This window comes from Haliotis asinina, chromosome 6 (assembly GCF_037392515.1).
Source record: "Haliotis asinina isolate JCU_RB_2024 chromosome 6, JCU_Hal_asi_v2, whole genome shotgun sequence".
Lineage (NCBI taxonomy): Eukaryota > Metazoa > Mollusca > Gastropoda > Lepetellida > Haliotidae > Haliotis > Haliotis asinina.
The window spans coordinates 60,830,637-60,853,163 of record NC_090285.1 but is presented as its reverse complement, the minus strand read 5'-3'; the positions used below and the strand labels follow the sequence as shown (position 1 = coordinate 60,853,163).

At 38.3% G+C, this 22,527-nt stretch overlaps 1 protein-coding gene across 2 annotated transcripts; it reads left to right on the top strand.

Moving 5' to 3' along the window:
* Nucleotides 1–4,358: 4,358 nt before the first annotated feature.
* Nucleotides 4,359–16,029, top strand: LOC137287066 (DNA repair nuclease APEX1-like). Of its 2 annotated transcripts, XM_067819182.1 has the most exons (11): nucleotides 4,359–4,504; nucleotides 5,264–5,305; nucleotides 6,217–6,267; nucleotides 6,358–6,408; nucleotides 6,499–6,549; nucleotides 7,677–7,877; nucleotides 8,076–8,274; nucleotides 9,716–9,787; nucleotides 10,649–10,795; nucleotides 12,000–12,180; nucleotides 12,771–16,029. In XM_067819182.1, exons 1-11 carry the CDS (start codon nucleotides 4,481–4,483, stop codon nucleotides 12,886–12,888), a joined length of 1,137 nt encoding a protein of 378 aa, XP_067675283.1. In that variant the 5' UTR covers nucleotides 4,359–4,480; the 3' UTR covers nucleotides 12,889–16,029. The 2 variants fall into 2 exon arrangements, with proteins under 2 accessions (XP_067675283.1, XP_067675285.1); XM_067819184.1 differs by lacking the exons at nucleotides 6,358–6,408; nucleotides 6,499–6,549 and having other exon boundaries at nucleotides 4,390–4,504.
* The last annotated feature ends 6,498 nt before the right edge of the window (nucleotides 16,030–22,527 follow it).

Below are 22,527 nucleotides of genomic sequence, written 5' to 3'. Positions count from 1 at the left end.
AATTCAAACTACGTAAATGTTTCTGTGATACATTTAGTTTAAACTAAAGAAAAACGACATGAACTGGGAGAGTGAAGAAAAAGGGTATCATTTGACATATCCACTTTTGCTCATTATTTCTCAATCTCTTTGAGCTCCCCTATGGAAAAAATACACTGAACGTGACCGCCGGCTTCAGCTATGACGTCGTTATGGTGTGACGTCATTCCGAAAGTCCGTCAATATATAAATAGAATGAAGTGGACAATGCCCTAAGGATGACGTGCGTGTATATTTCATGTTGTCAGGAAAATGGAGAATACTAAATGACCTTCCCTGTAATACCATTTTTATTACACGAGTTAATACTAAATCTTTAAAGGGGCACTGATGCGGAGCAATTTCCGTGGACTGGTGTAAACTTTTGTTATTGTTTTTCTCCCGTGAGTACCCGGATGATATCCCAGAATTCGTGACTGGTTCGTGACCTCTGCTGCGCAGTCCGTAAGCGCAATTGATAGTTTAATTATAGACAGATCAGCTTAGGTGAAGTCATTTTTACTTCATTACAAATGTATTATGAAAACAAATGAAACACTTTGAAGGTTAATCATCTGTCAGTGGTAGAAATGGTAAAACATTATTAGGACGGAAAAATAACGAAGCCAATGTACGTCTCTATATTTTGTCTCATAACCCTAATTAGTTTATTGTCATATTTGTATGATTCTGAAAATTAATAAAAGACACACGATCTGCTTATACTCATAGTAAATTTCTAACATAACAGCAACATTTATACATTGTATAGATTGCCAATGTCGATCCTATTTCACACACGTACGCGATCTAGTGTGTGTTTTCTGTCTGAATGCTACAACAAATAAATTAAAACAAAATGCAAATAATGAATGTAAAACAGACTAATTTTATAGCAACAATGTCAGGCTAGTACCTTGTTCAGGAATGTATCCATCAATATCCACGTAAAAAAATCGTATTCCATTCATCTGCAGCTGCTAAATAATCCTGCTCTGTGTCGCGTGTCTTACAACTGTCTCATTTGCGAAAATGTAACACATCGTTTCACGTCTTTCACACTGGTGAAAACAGATAAACCTCTCATTGGTCTCCCAAGGTAGCACACCTGGCAACTAATTGTATGATGTCCACTATTCTAAGTAATTTAGTTAACCAATAATGAGCAATCAATCAATCAACGCAAGGGTGGTTAATTCTTTGAAGGGAGGATGTTGTTTTTGCACTCACACTTTACGACAGGGTGTAGTCATCTCCACACACTGCCTTTTGACAAATCCGCTAAAAGATAAAAGTAATTAATCGGTCAGTGTGTTATCGGTTAATCCTTTGATCGATGTTTGTTTTTGTAACTCAGCTGATAAACCCTCTTGCATCACTTACATGCACATATTACATAACATACAATACATTTGCCATCACAGACCTTAATTTATAATGTTGAGTATTTACTCCAGACAGGAGAAATGCCAAATGGGAACCTTTGTTGAGTAACCTGAGTGGTGTTACTACTAATTATAGTAGTTACAGCAAGGAAGATGTAATCTCTGTGTCGCATGCAGCCTGAAAACACTTATGGCCCGAATATGTTTTGAGGATACCAGCGGAATTTCGTTACATAAGGAATACACACAGGCATTTGCTGTGTACTTGGGTAAATAGGTGAAATAAGGGGTTTTTTACGCAAGAAAATTTTCAGATTTCTCTACCAAAGGCAGTCATCGTTTTTTGTTTACGAATTCAGATAAATCAACTGTGTGTTTTTATTATCATAAATAATAAACCATTGTAGCTACCATAGCTACCAAAATTTACGTATGATATTTGCTATCACAGCTGAACCAACACTCAAAACTACCTAAATATAAAGCTTTGCAATCTTCCGTACTGAAACAAATGGCTTATGGCTTGCTACGTGCCTGTAGACATCATATTTTCATTGTAACATGATTAAATATCGAGGTTAAAAACACAGAAATAGGATCAAATTGGATCAGTAACTATACCATCCAAGCATCCGAAAAGAACTACACTGCTGGGATATTTGGTTACGATCAGACAAGGAATACCATGGATATTTTTAAATAATGGCATATGATGGGCATCCGGCCTCCTGACTGTTTAGGTGAAGAAATTCTGCTAATATGGACAGGAGCCCAGTTCCTTTGTCCGTCACGGTCGAAGGAGCGGGCGCTGATCAATTTGCGGTTTGGTTTCGTAATTAGACTGTTGGCGAGAAACATTATTCGCTCCGCATCAGTGCCCCTTTAACGAGTTTAATAAAAATGGTATCTCACGGAAACAAGTTTAGTATTCTGTTTAATACTCGCCAACATAAATTGACAGAAACTGCGGCGAAAGCTGAGGACTCTCAGCTTTCCGCGAGTCAAGCAAGATCATTGTAAAATTGCGACAGCGACATTAGCATTGTGACGTCACAACTTTGAACCATTTTGACGTCATACGTCAAGCGGTATTACACTGGTGTAATATTGCCGTAAAAATATTACACTGCAGTATCTTCAACGGGCGAGTAATAAGATAATTTTATTACTCAGCGTGGAAAATACTGCTGCATAATATTTTTAGGGCTGTGTATAACACTTGTGTAATACCGCTGGACAAATGACATCATAATGCTCTGAGGTTATGACGTCACACAGCCAGTACTTCTGTCACAATGGTATAAGGCCTTACTTCTTGTACTTGACTCACCGAAAGTCAAGAGTCTTCACACTGATGGCAGTTTCTATCAATTTATTTGGGAGAGTAATTAACAGAATACGAAGCCCGCTTCCGTGAAATACCGGTTTTACTAAACGAGTTAATTACAAATATTTGGTATCAAGACAGTGAGTAATGGCTTGGTTTAGTGTCCTCTATGTATTCGTCACGTGATGTCAAACATTATCTCGTTGTTCACGTCACGAGATGACAGATCCATTTCACTACATTCAACACTGTGTATAATATGAACCGTGAAGGTCCCGGGCCAGAATAGGCCAGGCTCGCTGACTTGTTTGAGACACATCATCGGTTCCCAATTGCGCAGATCGAGTATCATGTTGTTGATCACTAGATTGTCTGGTCCAGACTCGAATATTTACAGACCGCCGCCATATAGCTGGAATTTTGCTGCGTACGGCGTAAAACTAAACTCACTCACTCACTGTGTATATTGTGGGCTTGTATTATTCTTTTTCAATCAAATTTAAAACAAAATTACTCTGTGAAGATAACTTACAATGTCCAAATATTCCCAGCTGTATACAAAAACCCGCTCAGTCACTGTATTCGAAAATAAAGAAATAATACATAACTGTATCAATTTCTGTGTTCATATTTATTGTCATTATTTGAATAAGATGAGCGTTCATATTTATGTTCATCAAAAAACCCTTTGGTCTTGGCGGAAACGTCACAACTAAGTACTGGCCGGCGTACGAATATATAAGAACCACAAACGTTGCGCTCCAAGAGTATGGGAAGACCTCGATTGAAAAAATACATATCATCTACATCTATTTACAGTGTCAGTAAGCATAAATACAGGTAATGACGTCTGCCAGTGAACTGAGGTCACTTGCACATAAAATAGACAAACGTTGTCAGCAGATTACTCATAGGTTTTGAACACATTATTGACAGTGATTCCAATAAGCAGGGGGATACAGTGCCCGCACTGTGTCTTTGTGCCCAGTTTTGGCTCGACTGGCTACTGCGCTCCTTTATTGTGAGGAGACACTATTTATCAATTCGCACAGTAGGCACAAACCGGCAATGATATGTAAAACATGTGCATGAAACTTCGCGAGCAACAGATTTACGTTTTCGCTCAAGAGTTTAATTACATTTATGCTCTCATCCCAGAAAACCGTCATCTTACTGTTGAACTTGTAACTAACGTCATGCAATTTGGGGTTAAATATAAGTACAAATGATTCACTGACAACAGAACACGGACTTCAAGTACTCGCAGACAAGGCACGACATGTTCTAACAACTGTCTAAACATGGAAACCACGTACTTTCTAATCAAGTACTATGCATTCATTGCACAAACTCCGGTAACCGAATGCCTGGGGCTGTTGCATACACTGTCGCGAGTTTGCAGTCTGAGCGGAGCTCTATGCGGGAAAATATAAAATAGCAACGACATAACCGAAACGTAATATTTAGCAACAATTTGGCCATTGTGATATTTTTCAAACAAATATATATACATGAAACATAAATCAAAATAGATATGTCATTCTCAATTATTCATTATTTTATGTAGAAAGTACTGGAGACAATTGAATTCCACATATATTTGAAATCCAACTTTTTGCAACACACTTGCCGGTGTACCGCCAACATTGTTCCGACCGCACTGGCTTCATTCGCCTATTTGGTGAAGTTTGGATACACGTTTTGTTGTCAGTCCAAAGTTATACTGCGATCCCTATCATCAGTCACCAGAATGCCCCCAAAGTCAAAGAAAAAGGTAAGTAACAACGCAAATTGGTTTCTGAGTGACAGATTTGCTTGCTTCATATTCACGTGCGTATAACCCGTTTAGTTCATGTTTACCGTAATACATGAAATAACTCGTGACGGCGGGAACAATGCCTTTGTCAGTGCTTTCTTACATTTATAGACCATGACCAATAAACAATCCCCAGTTCTCTCTATAGCTGTATTTCATTTGGCAACTAGTTATGGATTAAGTTTGAAGTTACATAACGTTTAAAGAATGAAGGCGAATGGAAAGTTCGGAGTACCCTCCTTAATTATGTTGACATTTAAAGTGCCGAACATTAAAATTCAAAGTCCCTAACTTTACTAATATAAAGCGGCTTATTTCAGCTAACATATTGCAACCTGACATTTTCACGATGTCTAATTTTAATTTTCAATACTAGATCAACTAGATAATGCACTTTTCAATCATCACTGAAGTTTTAAAAGATATAACAGAGAAAACTATGGGGCTGTTTGGATATTAGAAAAGCAAGATTTGTGAATGTCAGCTTCTTTATTGTAACATGCATAAATTTTGCTTTTCTTATACATTCCATTACTAAATGCCCATCATTTGTTTGGATATTATTGGACAGTGACTAATGTTTAAAAAAACCCTATTTTATTATGTATTTGATTTATTATATTTTCATGAGCATAATAAATGTTTTTCAGTTATTCTGATATATAGCTTCACATTACTGAATACTTCAGTTCTTGTTCATGTGAAGTATGTTTACAGGCTGCCAAGGAAGTGGTCGATGCTGATGCTGCTGCAGCTGAGGTAAGTTATGGGAAACAGAAACTGGTAATAGATACTTATTCTTTAATACCTTTGCAGAATTAACTTTCTGGAAAAATAGACCCACATACTTAACCTGGTTGCATTGAGCTAGTTAATTTTAATCATGCTATGGCTAACTAGCCCACTTGGCCAGAAACATTTGAGACCACTTCTTACATGGCATAGGGATGCCATATACTTAATATCAGAGGTCCTGATGGTATAGAGTTTGCTTTCACAAAATGTATAGGCAATAAAATATGTTGCAAACTGCATTAGAAACTGAGATGATTCCCATGGTACATACAACAATTACCATCATTTCTGTCACAAACTAAAACCATAGGTCTTCAAACAGACTCTCTATAGACAAGAATGGATGTCTCTGCCGCTAGGATCACCATGCATGTTCGCAGGATAATATGTTTTGGCATTTGTTATGCAAGAATCAAAATTATTTTGTTTTCAAATGTGCTTCATGGGCACTGTCATAATAATTTATGTGTGCCATTGCCGTTTCAGGTGTGCCATAAATTCATGGTTTATCAAACTGAACTTCAAAACATTACACAACTTAAAGTAAATGTTAAAGTTGTAAATGTATTGTAACATTCACTAATAAATCATGATTAATAAAACAATGCTAGATATATGTTTTTGTTTATTTACTGTCTTTGAAAAGACATTGGTGATTAGCTGTCTGTCTGACATGTACACTTTATCAGTATTCATTGTTCAAAATGTCTCTTTAAATCGTGAAAGATAATAATGGTAAACACATACTTTAATGCACTTTCACAAACAAATCAAGTATGGTATAACAGCATGCTCTTAAGAATTTAACTGTGCCATTTCAATTTTAGCACTAATAATTTTGATCCCTATTATGGTTTGTGTTCCTTTGTCATCAGGAACCTCCAGCAAAGAAGACAAAGAAAGGAAAGAAGGATGAGGCTGATGAGGTGAGAGATTTCATTGATAGAATAACCTATGGCATATCTGTTTATTATATGTCAGGGCATTTGTGATGGTGTGTGTTTCTCTGTCATCAGGAACCTCCAGCAAAGAAGACAAAGAAAGGAAAGAAGGATGAGGCTGATGAGGTGAGAGATTTCATTGATAGAATAACCTATGGCATATCTGTTTATTATATGTCAGGGCATTTGTGATGGTGTGTGTTTCTCTGTCATCAGGAACCTCCAGCAAAGAAGACAAAGAAAGGAAAGAAGGATGAGGCTGATGAGGTGAGAGATTTCATTGATACAATAACTTATGGCTTATCTTTATTGTACTGTGCATAATATGTGTTTATTTGTTGATTAGTTTTCATGTGTGTGTTGTAATGTGACCAAGTACAGGCAAACTGTAGTGCAAAAAGGGTTTCGCAACAGAGAGAAAATGACCGGTCTTATATGTAAGCTAAACAAGCAAAGTTTGGCAACATACTTGCCTCGCTTTAGTTCGAATAAAAAGAAAATAAAAGAAATACCATATTGCCTATTTTTACCATGAAACTGTGGGAGTTTATTTTTCTTATCTGTTATCGTTGTTATTAAAATTTTCGTAGCATTTATTCTTCATAAAAACACCTGGGTAGTGGGCAAATGAAGAAGGGAGGTAACCCCACAAGCATTCCATATGGAGGATACATAGTATAAGAAGTATATTTAGATTTAACTCATCTGTTCCATCACTCTGCTGAACCGGAAACTGGCATGGTGAATGGAGATGGAGATATACTATGAGTGGTGCTTTAAATGATGAGTAATTATTAAATATGGATTTGGAAACCTGAGAGCACCATTGAGGAAATGGATGTGTACCTTTGATGGTGGCAATATTTTATTTTGACATGAAAAATCTTTTTCAAACCTAAGCGAGGGAAGTATGTTGCCAACCTTCGCTTTCTTTGCTCACATACAAGAAGACAGGTCATTTGCTTTCTCAGTTTCTCAAGCCTATGTGCACTACAGTTTGCATGTGGACCAAGTAGGGAAATAAAATGAAAATGTATCAAAAAGTAAATATGAATTAATAACAGCTGAAACATTGTTAATTAAGGTCCTGTAAAATACCTAAAATGTATACGCAGGGATTTGTTCATGATTTCAGACAGTGCGTTTGGCAATGTTTGGAGAGAAAAACTTGAATATAAAGTTATTCAGAACTTTAGTCTTTCTGAGAATGCAGGGACACCATGTAATAATATTTTATGTCCCTTTTCTCTTTTCCATATTTACAACTGAATATAATCTAAACTGGTTTCCTATACACTATCTTAAATTTTTACCATCATTTGCTGTCATATACCAGCCCTTGAGAATGCATTAAGTCAATGTTTGTGCCTAATGTTCATTGTTGATATTTTCAGGGTGAGGAGGCCACACCCAAGAAGGGAAAAGGGAAGAAGAAGGATGAGGAGAACGGAGATGGAGACAATAAAAAGGTTGTAATTCCAACCCTGACCTTGGATGAGCAGGACTTCTCTTCTAGTGCAAAGACCAAAGATGGTCTTGACTGGAACTTGAAGATATCCTCCTGGAATATCAATGGAATCAGGGCGTGGCTTGGGGTAGGTAGAAGGGTTACAAATTCCCTCTTCTAAATGCTGTTCATAGACTTTACTTTTTGTACACATGCTTATTTGGTTGATATGATAAGGTGATGCATGTGCATCTTTCAATCTCATCTAGTTCAATGATAAACATGATATGTTAAAGTTACCGTAATAGCAAAATTTGTCAACAGTATTTGACTCTGTTTTCTACAGAAAGAGGGTACTGCATACATCAGTAAGGAGGCTCCAGATATTTTCTGTGTGCAAGAGACAAAGTGCAGCTTAGAGAAGATGCCTGATACAGTCAATGTTGATGGTTACCATGCTTACTGGTCGTCAGGGGATGCTGAGGGATATGCTGGGACAGGCATGTATTGCAAGAAGAAGCCAATTGAGGTCATGTATGGAATTGGTGAGTGAGGGGTTATCTCCCTTTGGTTGTTGGTTTTCTACATGTGCCTTCTCTGTGACAGATCAGGTACACATGTATTGCATCTTTATTATGTTGTTAAAAGGTGAGAATTTCAGGAGGTCAATTTCTTTATTTTGATGTTTACAACTTTAGTCAGATTTTTGATGTATCAGAGTAGATTCTTACTATTTCAATTACCTAAGTAAGAATATACACAGAAACATTGAAATTCTCACCTTTTATGTACCAAAGCACTAAGAGTTGATCAAAGGAACATATTTTCTTGGATGAAGTATTTTTTTAAAAATATGACAAGAAGTTTCTATCAATCATATTTAATGATAAGTTACCTCTAGTACAGTCAAATCCTGTTATCTTAAACGCGTCAGGGCCACATTTGACTGTGGAGGTGGCGAGGATGATCTACAGACAGATCAACTATGGTACAATGCATGAAGCCCATGTTTAATGTCCTCTGTCGCAACATTGCCGGAATGCTGCCAAAAGCAGCATAAAACTAAACTCACACACACACACTAGGTTTGCATCTACCCACTCAATAAGATGAGAACCCAACCTGTGTCTGCTATGATAACTAGAAAAGTTTCAAAGGTATTCTGTGATGCAATTCAACCTGAGATGTATTTAAAAACCTTCAAGGTGGATCACATGCTTGTCCAGTCTGCAGACAATCACTTGTTTTAGTGCTTTGTTACTTGCACTTGGAAGTTAGTTAACATCTCTTAAATCAAGCCCTGCTTCACATAGGTACCATATTATCACATTTTTGTAGTGTTTTAAAGAATATACCCTACATGTTTAACATGCTGAAGGTACAAAATTCTACAGTGAAGTCCAAGTTGGGACTTAGTCTAGTGTTTAAGGTAGCATTAAGGTATCCTGACAAAAGGTATCTGTGTTTATTAAGTGAGACAAGAGGAAAGGTAAGGTTATGAGTATTTTAGGTATTGATGGAAAATGAGTAGACATTCTCCTGTGATATATTATCATTAATTGAAAATGTGTATGTTCTCATGATGTAATAAATTTTGATAAGGAAGGTGCACTGACTGTGCAAAAATGAGTAGAGTCACTGGAAAGATGTTTCAGTTCTGTACATAGGTTCAGTCTGTGGTGCCTTTTTTCATGGTTTTGGCTTGAACATATTTGCTTTTGTTTCAGCATCATCATTCATTATAATAGAACTAAGTATAGGCGGGAAGTGTTTGTTTACTCATGTTTTTACTGAACATGTAGCTGAACTAGGTTCCACCATACTTTTCTAATGTTTCTATTGTATTCCTGAATAGATGTAGGTGCATTTTCAGCTCTTCTAACTGCCCTTTATGCTGTGTTTTTGGTCATGCTAATGAAGAGGTGGTTGCAATAAGCCTTACATTGTCGGCATGTTTCACACTCACATTCATTGTTGACCCAACAGGTGTTGGCAAACACGACAAGGAGGGACGTGTCATCACAGCCGAGTTTGAAAAGTTCTACATGGTTACAGCATGTGAGTGTTGTGTGATGGTTTGGTTAAATGGCTGATTGTTTGATTGGGGAGACAGAGAACTGGACAAGGGAGTGACAGTGGTAATGAAAATATGAGATGAATGTGTGTTGGATTGAGAGAGGGTGCCAAGATAGGTCTAGGGGTGACAATGCTTTAGATAGTAAACACTGTGTTACTAGTGTGTAGTAGTGACATGTAGATAAGAAGGGATTGCCGGGTGTTGGTTTGAGGAAAGTACTGATCCAAGTCTTTGTACCAGAGTTATGTTGATATAAAAAGGGTGGTCGGGTGTTGGTTTAAGGGAAGTGTTGAACCAGGTCTTTGGAGCAGAGTTGCGTTGATATAAACAGGGTGGTTGGGTGTTGATTTGAGAGAAGTGTGGACCCAGGTCTTTGTAGCAGAGTTATGTTGATATAAACAAGGTGGTCGGGTGTTGATTTGAGAGAAGTGTTGACCCAGGACTTTGTAGCAGAGTTATGTTGATATAAACAGGGTGGTCGGGTGTTTGGTTGAGGGAAGTGTTGACCCAGGACTTTGTAGCAGAGCTATGTTAATGACTTGAAGTGGTCGGGTGTTTGTTTGAGGGAAGTGTTGACCCATTTCTTTATAGCAAAGCTATGTTGATGAGAAGGGGTTCAGGGTGAAGGAAGGGTATAGGTATGTAGTGGGGATACTCTTCATATAAACCATTTTGCATTGTGCTTCTGGTAATAATATGATTCCATGTTGAAAAAAGTAAAATACAATAATAAGAATTAAATTTTCTGTGTTAAACAGTCCCCATTACATGTTTTATACATTTATGCATACAGAGTTTTCAATTATATCTGACATTTGTCTTCCTGGTGCATGTTTATTCAGACATTCCGAACTCTGGACGTGGTTTGACACGACTTAACTACCGCACAAAGGAATGGGATGTGGCTTTCCAGGACTACATGAAGAAGCTGGATGCCAAAAAACCGGTGATTCTGTGTGGAGATCTCAACGTCGCACATCTTGACATAGGTAGGCCAGGCTTGACATGTACACATATTTGATATTCAGGTTTTTCAGACAATGGATGGCGTTCTCGGCAGGATAAAACCAACAGATATCTTGGATATCAGTTGGGGTCATGTACGGATATTGATGCAAATTAGAGAAGTCATATGCAAATTTCATTGACTACTTTCACAGTGTAAACAAACATGTTGTGACGTGTCCGGATTGACAGGCACCGTATCAGTACTGTCAGTGCTTTGGTCAAGAAAATTGTCTAGTTATGATTGATGGAGTGGATTACGAATCATGGATAGAATTTCATAGGCTTGTGAAGACACCATCATCGGTTGTCTAACCAACTATCAGGGCTAGCAAGCAGGTGGCAGAGGAATCTAGGTGCACAATGTCATGGGAACAGTAAAATGTATTTGTTGTTCAAAATGTTAAATGAAGGTTTCTGTAGATTCACACGTTTCTTGTTATTTTTCAAATGCACACTAAGATATTTTTACAATAATACTTGCTTTAACATGAAAGGAACTAGATGACCTAACAAAGTCAATTATGTGATCAGAACAATATTGTATCTCTGAGCTTGTGACACGCGTGAATATTTGTAACATTATAGATATCTGTACACATCCCACAAAGTATATTTTCGTGACTTGTGGCAACTAAGGTCTAATTTTGTTATAAATTATTTAATAAGAATGACATTGTATGATAAATGTGTTGTCACACACATGTGTTTTGGGATGAGCCATGCATACTTTTGGTAGGCAGACAGGGGCTTTGCCATGCAAACATATTTGACAAAAAGACGTGGGTAGGCAATACATATTTTTGGTAGCAGATGTGCAGGTCGTGCAGAGATATGTGACAGACGTGGATAAGCTATGTATGTTTTGGGTAGGCAGACAGGCAGGTCATGCAGACATATCTGACAGACATGGATAGGCAAGGCATAGTTTTGGTAGGCGGATGGGCAGGTCATGCAGACATATTTGACAAACAGACGGATGGGTGGGCAATACATATTTTTGGTAGGCAGATGTGCAGGTCATGCAGACATATTTCACAAACAGACATGGTTAAGCCTATTACATGGTTAGGCAAAACACTGTTTGCAATTTAAATTTGTTTACTACACCTTGATACCTACACATATACTTTACTTGATTGAACTGATATCCATGGTACTGAAACTGTCAACTCCCTTCACTTTCAGACTTAAAAAATCCCAAAACCAACAAGAAAACTGCAGGTTTTACTCCTCAGGAGCGTGAGGGGTTCACCAACCTGCTGAATGAGGGCTTTGTGGACTCTTTCCGCCTCCTGTACCCGGAACAAGAAGGTGCCTACACATTCTGGGCCTACTTCATGAACAACAGAGCTAAGGATGTTGGCTGGTGAGTAGTTTATCTCCACTTTCTACAGAAACAAAAAAATCTAGGATTTTGCTCAAAGAAGTTAGCTGTGATGCTCTCTATAATAAGTGTAAGGTGAAACCAGCTGACACTGTCGTTACAGACTTCAGCTGATGAGCTTGATTCCCAACGTTTGTTCAGTGCAAAGCCCATTTCTAGTTTCCCTTGATGTGGCTTTGCTTCTAAAAGTGACATAAAATTAACTCACTCATAGGGGTGAAACTGTACACTCTTACTATGGCACAGTACATATTGTCGTGCAAGGCCTTTCGTTCGGTCCAGTTTGTGAGATATGATCATAATGCAGGAAAGCAAAAAAAAAAAAGCATAGATTTTGACAAAATGATTCGAATACAAGACATTTTAGGCAAGGTGTGAAAAGGTGAATAAAATGATGTTACAAAATCACTGATGTTTGGGATTGCATTACGGCATAGTGAATTGAAGACAAAATACCCTTGTATGCTGTTTCACCCCTACTCACTCATTTGCTCTCATCTTATGAGAGAAAAATTTCAGATGGTTTATTGAAGGTAGCATACATTAAGAAATGGTGTCATGTATACTTGCAGGAGATTGGACTATTTCGTGATATCAGAGCGTCTGAAGGACACCCTTTGTGACAGCATCATCAGGAAGTTTGTGCAGGGTAGTGACCATTGTCCAATCGTTCTGCTCCTCAACCTTTAAATCTTCATCCATCATTGTTTACAATGTGTGAATGTCTTCATCATGTCCAGTCACAGGTCATGAAGACTGACCACAACAAAGTCATGTGCGTTAATACAGTGATGCCAACTTAGTCTGGACCCTTATCCTTCTGAAAACCTGTTTCTGGACAGTTTGTTGAATTATCTCTACATACTCAGTCCAGGAATTTACGGGATGCGAATTCCTGTGCCTTATACATATAAAAATTGACAGTGGACACAACGAAATTTATTAATGCATCCACCCTGATGCAGAAATAGTCCAAATACTTTTGTCAATCCAAATTCCAATCCATTAACATAAAGTTATCACTGAGTTTCATACCTGCTGTATTATGGTATCATTTACAAATTCATTACTGTAACAGTTAATGTGTTGATCATGATACACAATAGAATAAAATTATTAATGATATTTAAGTGTCTGGACCCCCATTTTGTTGTCCAGGACCCTGAAATTTTTAAGCATGAGTCACAGGGACCCTCAAGCACTGTACTCAAGGTCCCTGACTTTGTTCCACATAAGAACATTACTCTGTATAACTGAACCCCTTTGGGGATCACCTATTAGAATGTTTCTGCAGAACCTTCACTGGTTGAAAGAAGTGACCATTGTCTCCTTTCACAAACCAACCTTTACTAAGGTTAACCTGAACTCCCATTCTTTAGCGTTACACTGAGGTTAATGTAGTGACTTACAATCACCTTAGTGCTTTGTGAAAAGAGGTCTACGTCAATGAGGTAACCATATTGTATTGTCTGGTACAGACTCGATTATGGACAGACCTCATTTGGATGGTATAGTTGAGTATATTTGAGTATTAGGTTGGACCAGGCCCCTTATTCTCAAAACATTCGTACCACTATGAACTTCTTAAGCCCAATGTTAATAAGTTGGCTACGATCAAACTTCAGAATTCTTATGGCTACCAGTGTTTTGAGAATAAAGGCCAAATTGTCAAAGGCACTGAAACTTAATTTGCATATGTATTTGGGTGAGCAAGGGTCCAATCATCCTCGATATCTCCAAGGTATACGTTCCGATAAGTCTCCACTATACCCTGGACGCATCTATGGCTCTGCCCGATAAATTTATTACCTCCCTTCACTGGCTCCGCGTTCTCACAGTAGCCAATCAGCTAGGCCGCCGTTAACCGAGCTTGCCAGTGTCAACAAAGGCAGCGGTCGCAACTGCGAAGGTTTGCTCGCAGTGCGTCCCACATTTTAGAGAAATCATGCAAACAAATTGACAGGTCCGAAACTTTAAAACAGCATATGCAAGAACGCCTTCTACCTCTTCCAGACAACCTCTGCATGGTTTGTGTTGCCAAGTATAATCGGTTAGATAATTCAAAAAACGAAAGTGAGTTGTGATTGGTTCGCTCAACTTCCCAGCGTAGACACCTGACTGGATCAAAAGACAGTCAAGGGAGGTAATAAATTTATCTGACAAAGCCGTAGATGCGTCCAGGGTATAGTGGAGACTTATCGGAACGTATACCCTGGAGATATCGAGGATGGGGTCCAATTTATTGAGGCAGATTTGATTCTCAACATTTTCATTTTCATGATCTTTGATTTGCCAACATAGAACTTGTGGCTCTCGGGTTCCTTTCATAAAGTAACCTTTACTAAGGTTAACCTTAACTTCCATTCCTTAAAGGTCACATGCAAAGTAAAACACAACTTTGCAGATTCTGATACCTTTTGGTAAGCACTGACCAAAACAAATCATCCAAATGCCAGTTCAACCTCTAAAGTTGAAAAAAAATGTGATAAGTTGAAACGAATCACTAATTTTCCCACAGCGCTGGGGACAACTTCAATCACCGACCACATGCAATTTGAAACTAACACCCATCAGGTTATAAGCCATAAACAAAGGTCTAAGGTAACCTTAGCGCAATGTTAAAGAATGATAGTTAAGGTTAACCTTAGTAAAGTTTGCTTGTGAAAGGAGCCCCAGGTTTGCACAGTAATGGTAAATGTTTAACATGTTAAAAACAGGCATCACTCTAGTTTGTTTTCATGTAACTGACATGCTGTATAAAGTTGAATGAAAGCGCTACTGCAAGTATGATTTCTTGATTGACCATGTATCAGGGTATTTACGAGTAATGGTCTTGACTTACATGGTATTACTGTGTAAATGTCATTTAGTTCTAAATCACGTTACATTTCAGTTCATCATATGCATTATTTCCTTATTCATCTGTTTTAATATGATCAGATTGTAGATAAACTGTAATCACTTACATGTGTGCAACTGTCTTCCTCCACAGTGAATACATACAGCAACTTTGTACCTGTTTATGTAACACATGAATCAGTGTTGCTTACAATGGAACCAGATAGTTTCAGACAGGGGATCTCGCATGTTACATTTATCTTGTGTAACATGCGCTTGGCTTTCTTGGCATATCTTCTTCATGCGTGTATTAGCATCATATGATTTCTGTGAGTTAAACAGAGACTCATTCTGTTTTCCAAATGAGAATGGGCACTTCAGTGTGTAGCTGTATGTATTCACTACAGTGGGTGAACATCATTACAGAGGCCGGAGATGTACTGATGTTGAATAAATGAGATGATCATCAACTCTGGCAGTCATTATTGTTTATACCTTTGTATCTTCAGTTGGCATCAGGCATCATCAATATTTGTTAGTATGTGTGTTTCATACAAAACAGGATTTTATTTAGATTGAATTCCTGATGTATAGGTGTCTGCTCTTGTGAAAGTTTTTAGTGGAAACTATTTCGATTTAACATTAGTTAGTATCGCGGTCTATCTAGGATCAGGTGATCATATATAAAAACATGCACATTTTACGTGATACTCTGGATTGGATCTACGTTTGTTAGTGCTTATAGGCTTTGTTAAGAAATGGTTTGTTTGTTTTATTTGGTTTACCAGCTGGACAGTCAATTTCACCCATGGGGGATGAAATCTTTATTCACATACCTTTTCAAACATGATCCTGAAAAAACCTCCCTCGCACTGAAGGATCTCAGAACTGCGTTTGTCATTCAAAATATATTGGAGTTTGTAAACTACTACTAGTTTTAGAATTTTTATTTCCTGCCCACTAAGATCAACGTAAAATAAATTATATTTCCTCTGTTGTAGTTTCACTGTTATTTATACCATGGACTGTTTTGTTTCACTGTGTGACATGCAGCTGTATATAGTGATAGCTTATTTTTTAGAGAAACTGGAATAGGAACAAGTATCCCAGGCTTGTTCTCATATTTCAGCTGCTTACTCACAAGAAAAGCTTTCTATTGATAATAATAGCGAGCCATTTTTGTGCTTTTGGTTTGCTATTGTATGTAGCAATTTGGTCGAGCTAAAGTGTTTTTCACTCTCATCTCTCACATTACTAACAGATACAAGGAGAAATCTCAGATGAAAGACGGGAAAATATTTCAAATTGAATTAAGTTGCAGCATTTATTAGCCGGTAGGAAAAGAAGACAACTGGCTACCCAACAGGAGCATATTTCCCTCATGCATACATGAGCCTTGTTAACCATATATAGAATGTCGATTTGCTAGTATTCTTTGAACAAGTTCCATTCCCACTCGTAAATAAGGAAAAGGCGCTCAATGTTAAAACGACGGAAGTACCAATATTAGGGCCCTTAAACTTACATGTATTACAGGTTGTTTCCCAGAGCTGATTTCAGACCCTGTACATCGAACTGATCAGAGTGTGACAAAGCTCATGTCAGAATGTTCGCTTCAAAGGCAGAAGAATGTCAAACACAAACTTGAAACCCCCGACAGAACTCTTCCATGTTTTTGTATAAAAGAATGCGATTTGAAGCAATTGGGCCTGAATCTTGCCTAACAGGAAATGTTGGCAGCCTTTTATCATGCGCTGTATTCACGGACTGAACTGGGTCTCGGCTGAAGTTCTTATGTTTTTTAATCTGTTGAAATCAGATTTCACGTGATCCTTGTGTCAACAAAGGATAACCAACTTCATGGATGTTCACGAAAGACGGAACAAATAGTCTGTCGACATCTATCTCACCCCGGAACCTTTAATACAAGAACGCTTCAAAGCAGGCTGGAACACAAGATAAACACAGTGGAGACACCACCAGCAATTGCTAGGGATCTCCACTTGGAAACATATGATGAAAAGTGGTGGCCATCAGTCACTGGATGTTCATGGTGTCCAATCTAGTTGCACATCTGTCTGAAATCGGATAAACCTGCCACTGTTCCTTTGTTGGTTTCAAACACAGGACGTTCACTACGCTACATCTGTTTCGAGTCAACATTTGGTATTGTTGTTGAATCTGGAACCGTCAAATCACTGGATGCATTCTTTAACTGTGCCATATAGCCTGTGACTATGCTTGTCGTAACAGGCGACTTATGGGTTCGGGTGGTCAGGCTCGCTGACTTGGTTGACACGTCATCGGTTCCCAATTGCGCAGATCGATGCTCATATTCTTGATTACTGCATTGTCTGGTCCAGACGCGATTATTTACAGACCGCCGCCATGTAGCTGGAATATTGCTGACTGCGGCGTAAAACTCAACTCCAACTCACGCCATATAGCTGGAATATTGCTGAGTGCGGCGTTAAGCAACAAAACAACCTTACGGCGATCTGCGTCGCCACGGTGTCATCATACCCACTTCGTGTGGCCACTTTTGAACATACGATTATCCGATTTATTCCACATGCATTACTACCGAGCTAAAGACCCTAAAAAGGACCATAGGTCATTTTCTGCTCCGATCTCCCAACAGGGAGCCACACAGTGACAGTGATTTCTCTGCATCTGAATCAAGAGTGGAGACAGTTAAACTAATGTATGTACACTTGTGGAGGGCCGTCGTAATGTGTCGATAGGTGTGTGTCTGTCGCTCCGATGTTAGGGTTTGTAAAGAGTTCAGAATTCGATGACTATTACTAATTTTGGCTGGGTTATCAATAAGGACATGACAGTAGATTACTTATTATCAGTTGGCTTATTTTACTATCTTTGTTTTTTTCTTCGCATATTCGCCGAGCATAATATCTCTTTTAGAACATAGAGGATATTTTTAACTTAATGGAGATATTTTGATACGGAAAATAACTAGAGGAATCACACTGGGGGAAAGATCACCCGTGTTGACTTTGTTGACAGAACTGAATAAGGTTTAAACCGAAAGGGGGAAATTTGTGAATGACATGCTTATCAATTCCATTCATATTTGCTCTCAGAAATACTTCCACTGATTGGACATTAACAAAATGTCCCCTCAGTAAAATAGAACAGAAACCGGAAACCAAAAACAAACCAACTAACAAATATGAAAAGCCCCGACAAAGCCTCGTAAATCTCGATTTGGTGACACGATGCAGGGCGGCTGCAGAACTTACCCTTGTACTGAATGTAGCATCTATCTATGTCAAAGAATGAAGTGTCTTTGAAAAGGTTGTTTTTAACGGACAAAAACCTAACAAAAACCCGTCTTACCACAGTGGAAAAGAAATGTCAATGACAAAGTATATGCCTACCATTCAACCCCTCACTTGCTGGTGCGTTTTAGTGTCCAATAGCAGTCATTGGTTTATATCGGTTGTGAATGAAGCAGACTTCCTTTCAAATGATAGTAAATGATCTCAGTACTCAGCTTTACATTTCTCAATGATCCTAATCAATAGTCGTTAAGTACACCTCTGGTGCATTTCAAGGATATGCGTTAGGTAGCGACAATTGTTCTGCTCTGATTCCTTAGACCAAACTGTAAATTAAACCCCCAAACAAATGTAACATGATCAACAATTGTATTTTGCTAGTTGTTGACACGTGAAGATCCGGGTTAGAACTGATCTCCAGTAATCCATGTTTGTCGTAAGAAGTGACTAACTGGATCGGGTGGTCATGCGCGCGTAGTTGGTTGACCCATGTCATCGTATCTCAATTGCCTAGATCGATGCTCATGCTATTGATCACTGGATTGCCTGGTCCAGACTCGGTTATTTATAGACCGCTGTCATATAGCTGGAATATCACTCCTTTAATCGTGCAACATGGCCAGACTCGTGTTAGTACTTGCAGTCTTTGTTGAGAAGTGTTTTGTTTTTTGGACTTGGTTGAGTAGGTGTGCAGTCAATATCACAAGTGTTCGATTAATTGAGCGCCACGTAAAAGTAAACTCACTATCTCTAAACGTTACTAAGTATACAAATCAATAGTAATTAATTGAGAAATTTATATAAAAGATAGTGATGATAATATTCAACAGTGATCACGCTGCCAAAATAGGAATATTTCGAGTATCCAGCTGATCTTCCCACGACTGCTGTTCTCCTTGTAATGTGATATGACTGCGGTAATAACCTGAACGTTCTCTAACTCTCTGGGGCAGTAAGCACTGGAATAACCCGGAAGGCCAAACAATGTCCACATCAGGCTTACTTCCCAGCTAAATGTACTTGCCAGCGCACTGCTGCCCTCTGCTGAATCCAGACGAAATGAGTGGAACGAAATAGAGCAGCGTTCTTTAATGATATGCAAACACTGCCACATTACTCCATTCATCAAATTTCAAGTCTGAACATTTTCTGTTCGCGTTGTAATGTTCGTCACTAGAACTTCAAGAATAGGTGATTTGTCCTCTTTTGTGCTCTAAACACGTCACATCCGATTACACACAAGATGCTTAAATATGTGTAATGAAAATGTTATATCACAAACTGCGGGAGTGACTTTTTGAAATACATCTGTGAAACCAATTCCTAACCTCTCTATATAATGCCAACTGTGAGAAAGTCAATATTACACAAAAAAAAACCTCAGCTTACTATTCAATACCACGACAGATGGCTGCATTTCTTAATCGAGCCATGTTCCTGTGTCTTGTTCTGAGTATTAAATTATCAAGCTGGCTAGAACATGTTTCTTACATCAATAGATAATTACAACAGAATAACAAAACACTGAACGATGCATGTCTCAGGGTATAAACGAACAGTGGTGCTAATACTAGATCACCTCTACCAGTAATAGGATACTCTTTATAATAAATTACAATGGCTCTTCGTGCCAATGCCAAACCAGGTAGAACTCCTAGACCGATTGCTCTCGCATGTAACATTCGTGTAATTCATGTAAAATTAAGGTGGGAAAGAAACTAATCACCTTGAAGCTTCTTAACAAAATTAGATCAGGATTGTGAACTTACATGTGTAGACCAATATGTTCGTCTGGAAACGGAGCCACAGGAAGCTGTTTTCAAATCAGGAGTTGTGGTAAAGGGTCATGACATGATTTGGAGACAAGTTCCTTTTCGATTCCAAATGTGGAAAAACTGGAATTAGAGGTAACATGTGTAAGTAGATGTGGTGTTTCTTCGTGAGAAAGTCAAGAACTGTTGGTCATGCCTGTTCGTGACTAAAATGGTACTCCACAAGTGAGGGTTATCATTCCAGTTATATTCAGTATCATTTCAAGCACCTGCTCCTAAATATCAATGCTGCACTGTTTACAGATGGATCATTTCGTAGTTTTGGCACGTTTTCTTTGTCGTGGAATCTATATATACAAAACTGCTTACGAAAAAATTAGTACCTAGTGTTCAAAATTAGCGTTTAAGATATCACAATCGATGGCATGAATAATTAAATTTGAACGATATTAATCTAGCTCTTGAACACCATAAACTGGAAATAGTAACAGTGTTCAAATTTCCTGGTGTTAGTTCTTAGCAGAGAATGGCATGATCACATCATGTAACACCATGAAGAATGTTATGTGAGTGTGTCTAATTGTTGGTAATTCCCCAACGAGTGAGGTATCCATGGGAAGAAATTTAGTGTTCTGTTTATTACCGAAATCGTCAAATTGAGAAAAATATATCTACCTTCAAACATAGGCTGGCTACTTGCCACCGCCGGGTGTAGAACGCAACGTCGTAGAAAAAAGTACTTTCTTAGCACTGTTTATGACGTCAAGTCACCATGACTAAAAGATATTTTGCCATAGGGCATCGTATGAAAAGTATGAACCCCGATATTATGGTAATAAATTTTGCATAACACATATACACAGATCGCCAATCTACTAAGTGGGCCCTCATGAATCAGTCATGTTCTGGCCTCAGAAGCCCCTGATCACATCTAGACGTGACCATTATTTTGATGTCTATGTTTAAATGTTATCTCAATAACTTTGACCTCATTCAGTCGACAGTTTATGAACAAACGTATGCACAAGAGCATACGCAATAACTCAGCTCAGCTCAGCTCTAATAATCAAAACCTAATAATCAAAAGTAATAATTCATCTCGCACGTTATTCTAGTTTTTGACATACATAGACAGTCCAAAGTTTTTACCATACCTTTGTAATGATTTTGATGCCATGATCTCCAGTGATCTTCAATGATCTTCTTGAGGGAGATGGAGTAGCCTTGTCATTAACGTTCGCCATGTCGGAGACGCGGGTTCGATTCCCTCCATGGGTACAATGTGTGAAGATTATTTCTGGTGTTCTCTGTCGTGATAGTGCTGGAATATCGCTAAACACGACGTAAAACTAAACTCACTCACCCACTCACCTAAAGCTGCTGGAAATGGATCCAGAATTGACACTGTTTGTGAAATTATAAGCTGAAACATTCCAAAACACACAGAGCATTGTAAGTGGTTTCGTTTGCATTTCAAGACATTTCGGAAAACCTGAAAATGAGGACACAGATCATTCGTAGAAATATGGACCACGAAATCCTAAACCTTATGTGTTAGACATTCGATCAAACCCTAAACATTTTGGAACTGTTTGATCGAAATCTTTGTCATTAAGGTGGCAGCATTCATGGGACGGTGGCACTAACGACCGACACGTACAAACACAGACCTTCTGCAGTGTCTGGTCACAGTATTCGAAATCCTTAAAAGCCTGCTCGACTGCCATATGTAGAGTGGTCGCAGGAGTCCCTTTCATCACATGCAAATGCGTAGGAAAACCTAATTTCATGCTTGGTCAAGATGACAGACAAAATCTGAGGGGTTTTTTTTGTTTCTTTTCTTTCTTTCTGTCTTTTTTTTATTTAAATAAAGTTGACTACAAATTTTCTTTGTGATTTCCATTAATTTATGTTAGTGTTTTGGGCGCATTTCTTGCCCAATCCATTTGTAAGAGGTGTCAAAAACAGATCGACTGGGCATGTCATGGAGACTTGTTTGATTGTGTCTCTAGGTACTCCAGGAACTTTGCTCATAATAACAATAATGAACATGCCTCTGTAAACGTTGAAACAGCTCCCTCATGTCCATGTGGGAGTAAATCATTGTTACCAAATAACTAATTTACATACAAATCATCGCTTTCTTTTCACTTTCCTGTTAATATTCATTGAGATTCATTAAATATGAATACAGTACTTTGTGAAATACACACACACACACACACACACACACACACACACGCACCCACGCACCCACGCACGTAGATAAAGTAAGACAGGCGTTGTTAGATTAATGTAAGACACTCGAACAATGTCTGTGTTAGTGTCTGAAAGATAGGAACAGATATATGAAATATGAACGACGAAAGCTTAGAAAACACGGTATCTAAGGAATATTTGTGCATGAAGAGAGGTTCTCT

What these genes read in the sequence shown, in the direction of transcription:
- LOC137287066 (XM_067819182.1), top strand. Translation starts at nt 4,481, where the DNA reads ATGCCCCCAAAGTCAAAGAAAAAG. An exon ending in CCCCAAAGTCAAAGAAAAAG is followed by an intron (nt 4,505 to 5,263) that starts GTAAGTAACAAC and finishes GTATGTTTACAG; the next exon opens with GCTGCCAAGGAAGTGGTCGA. An exon ending in GAATCAGGGCGTGGCTTGGG is followed by an intron (nt 7,878 to 8,075) that starts GTAGGTAGAAGG and finishes TGTTTTCTACAG; the next exon opens with AAAGAGGGTACTGCATACAT.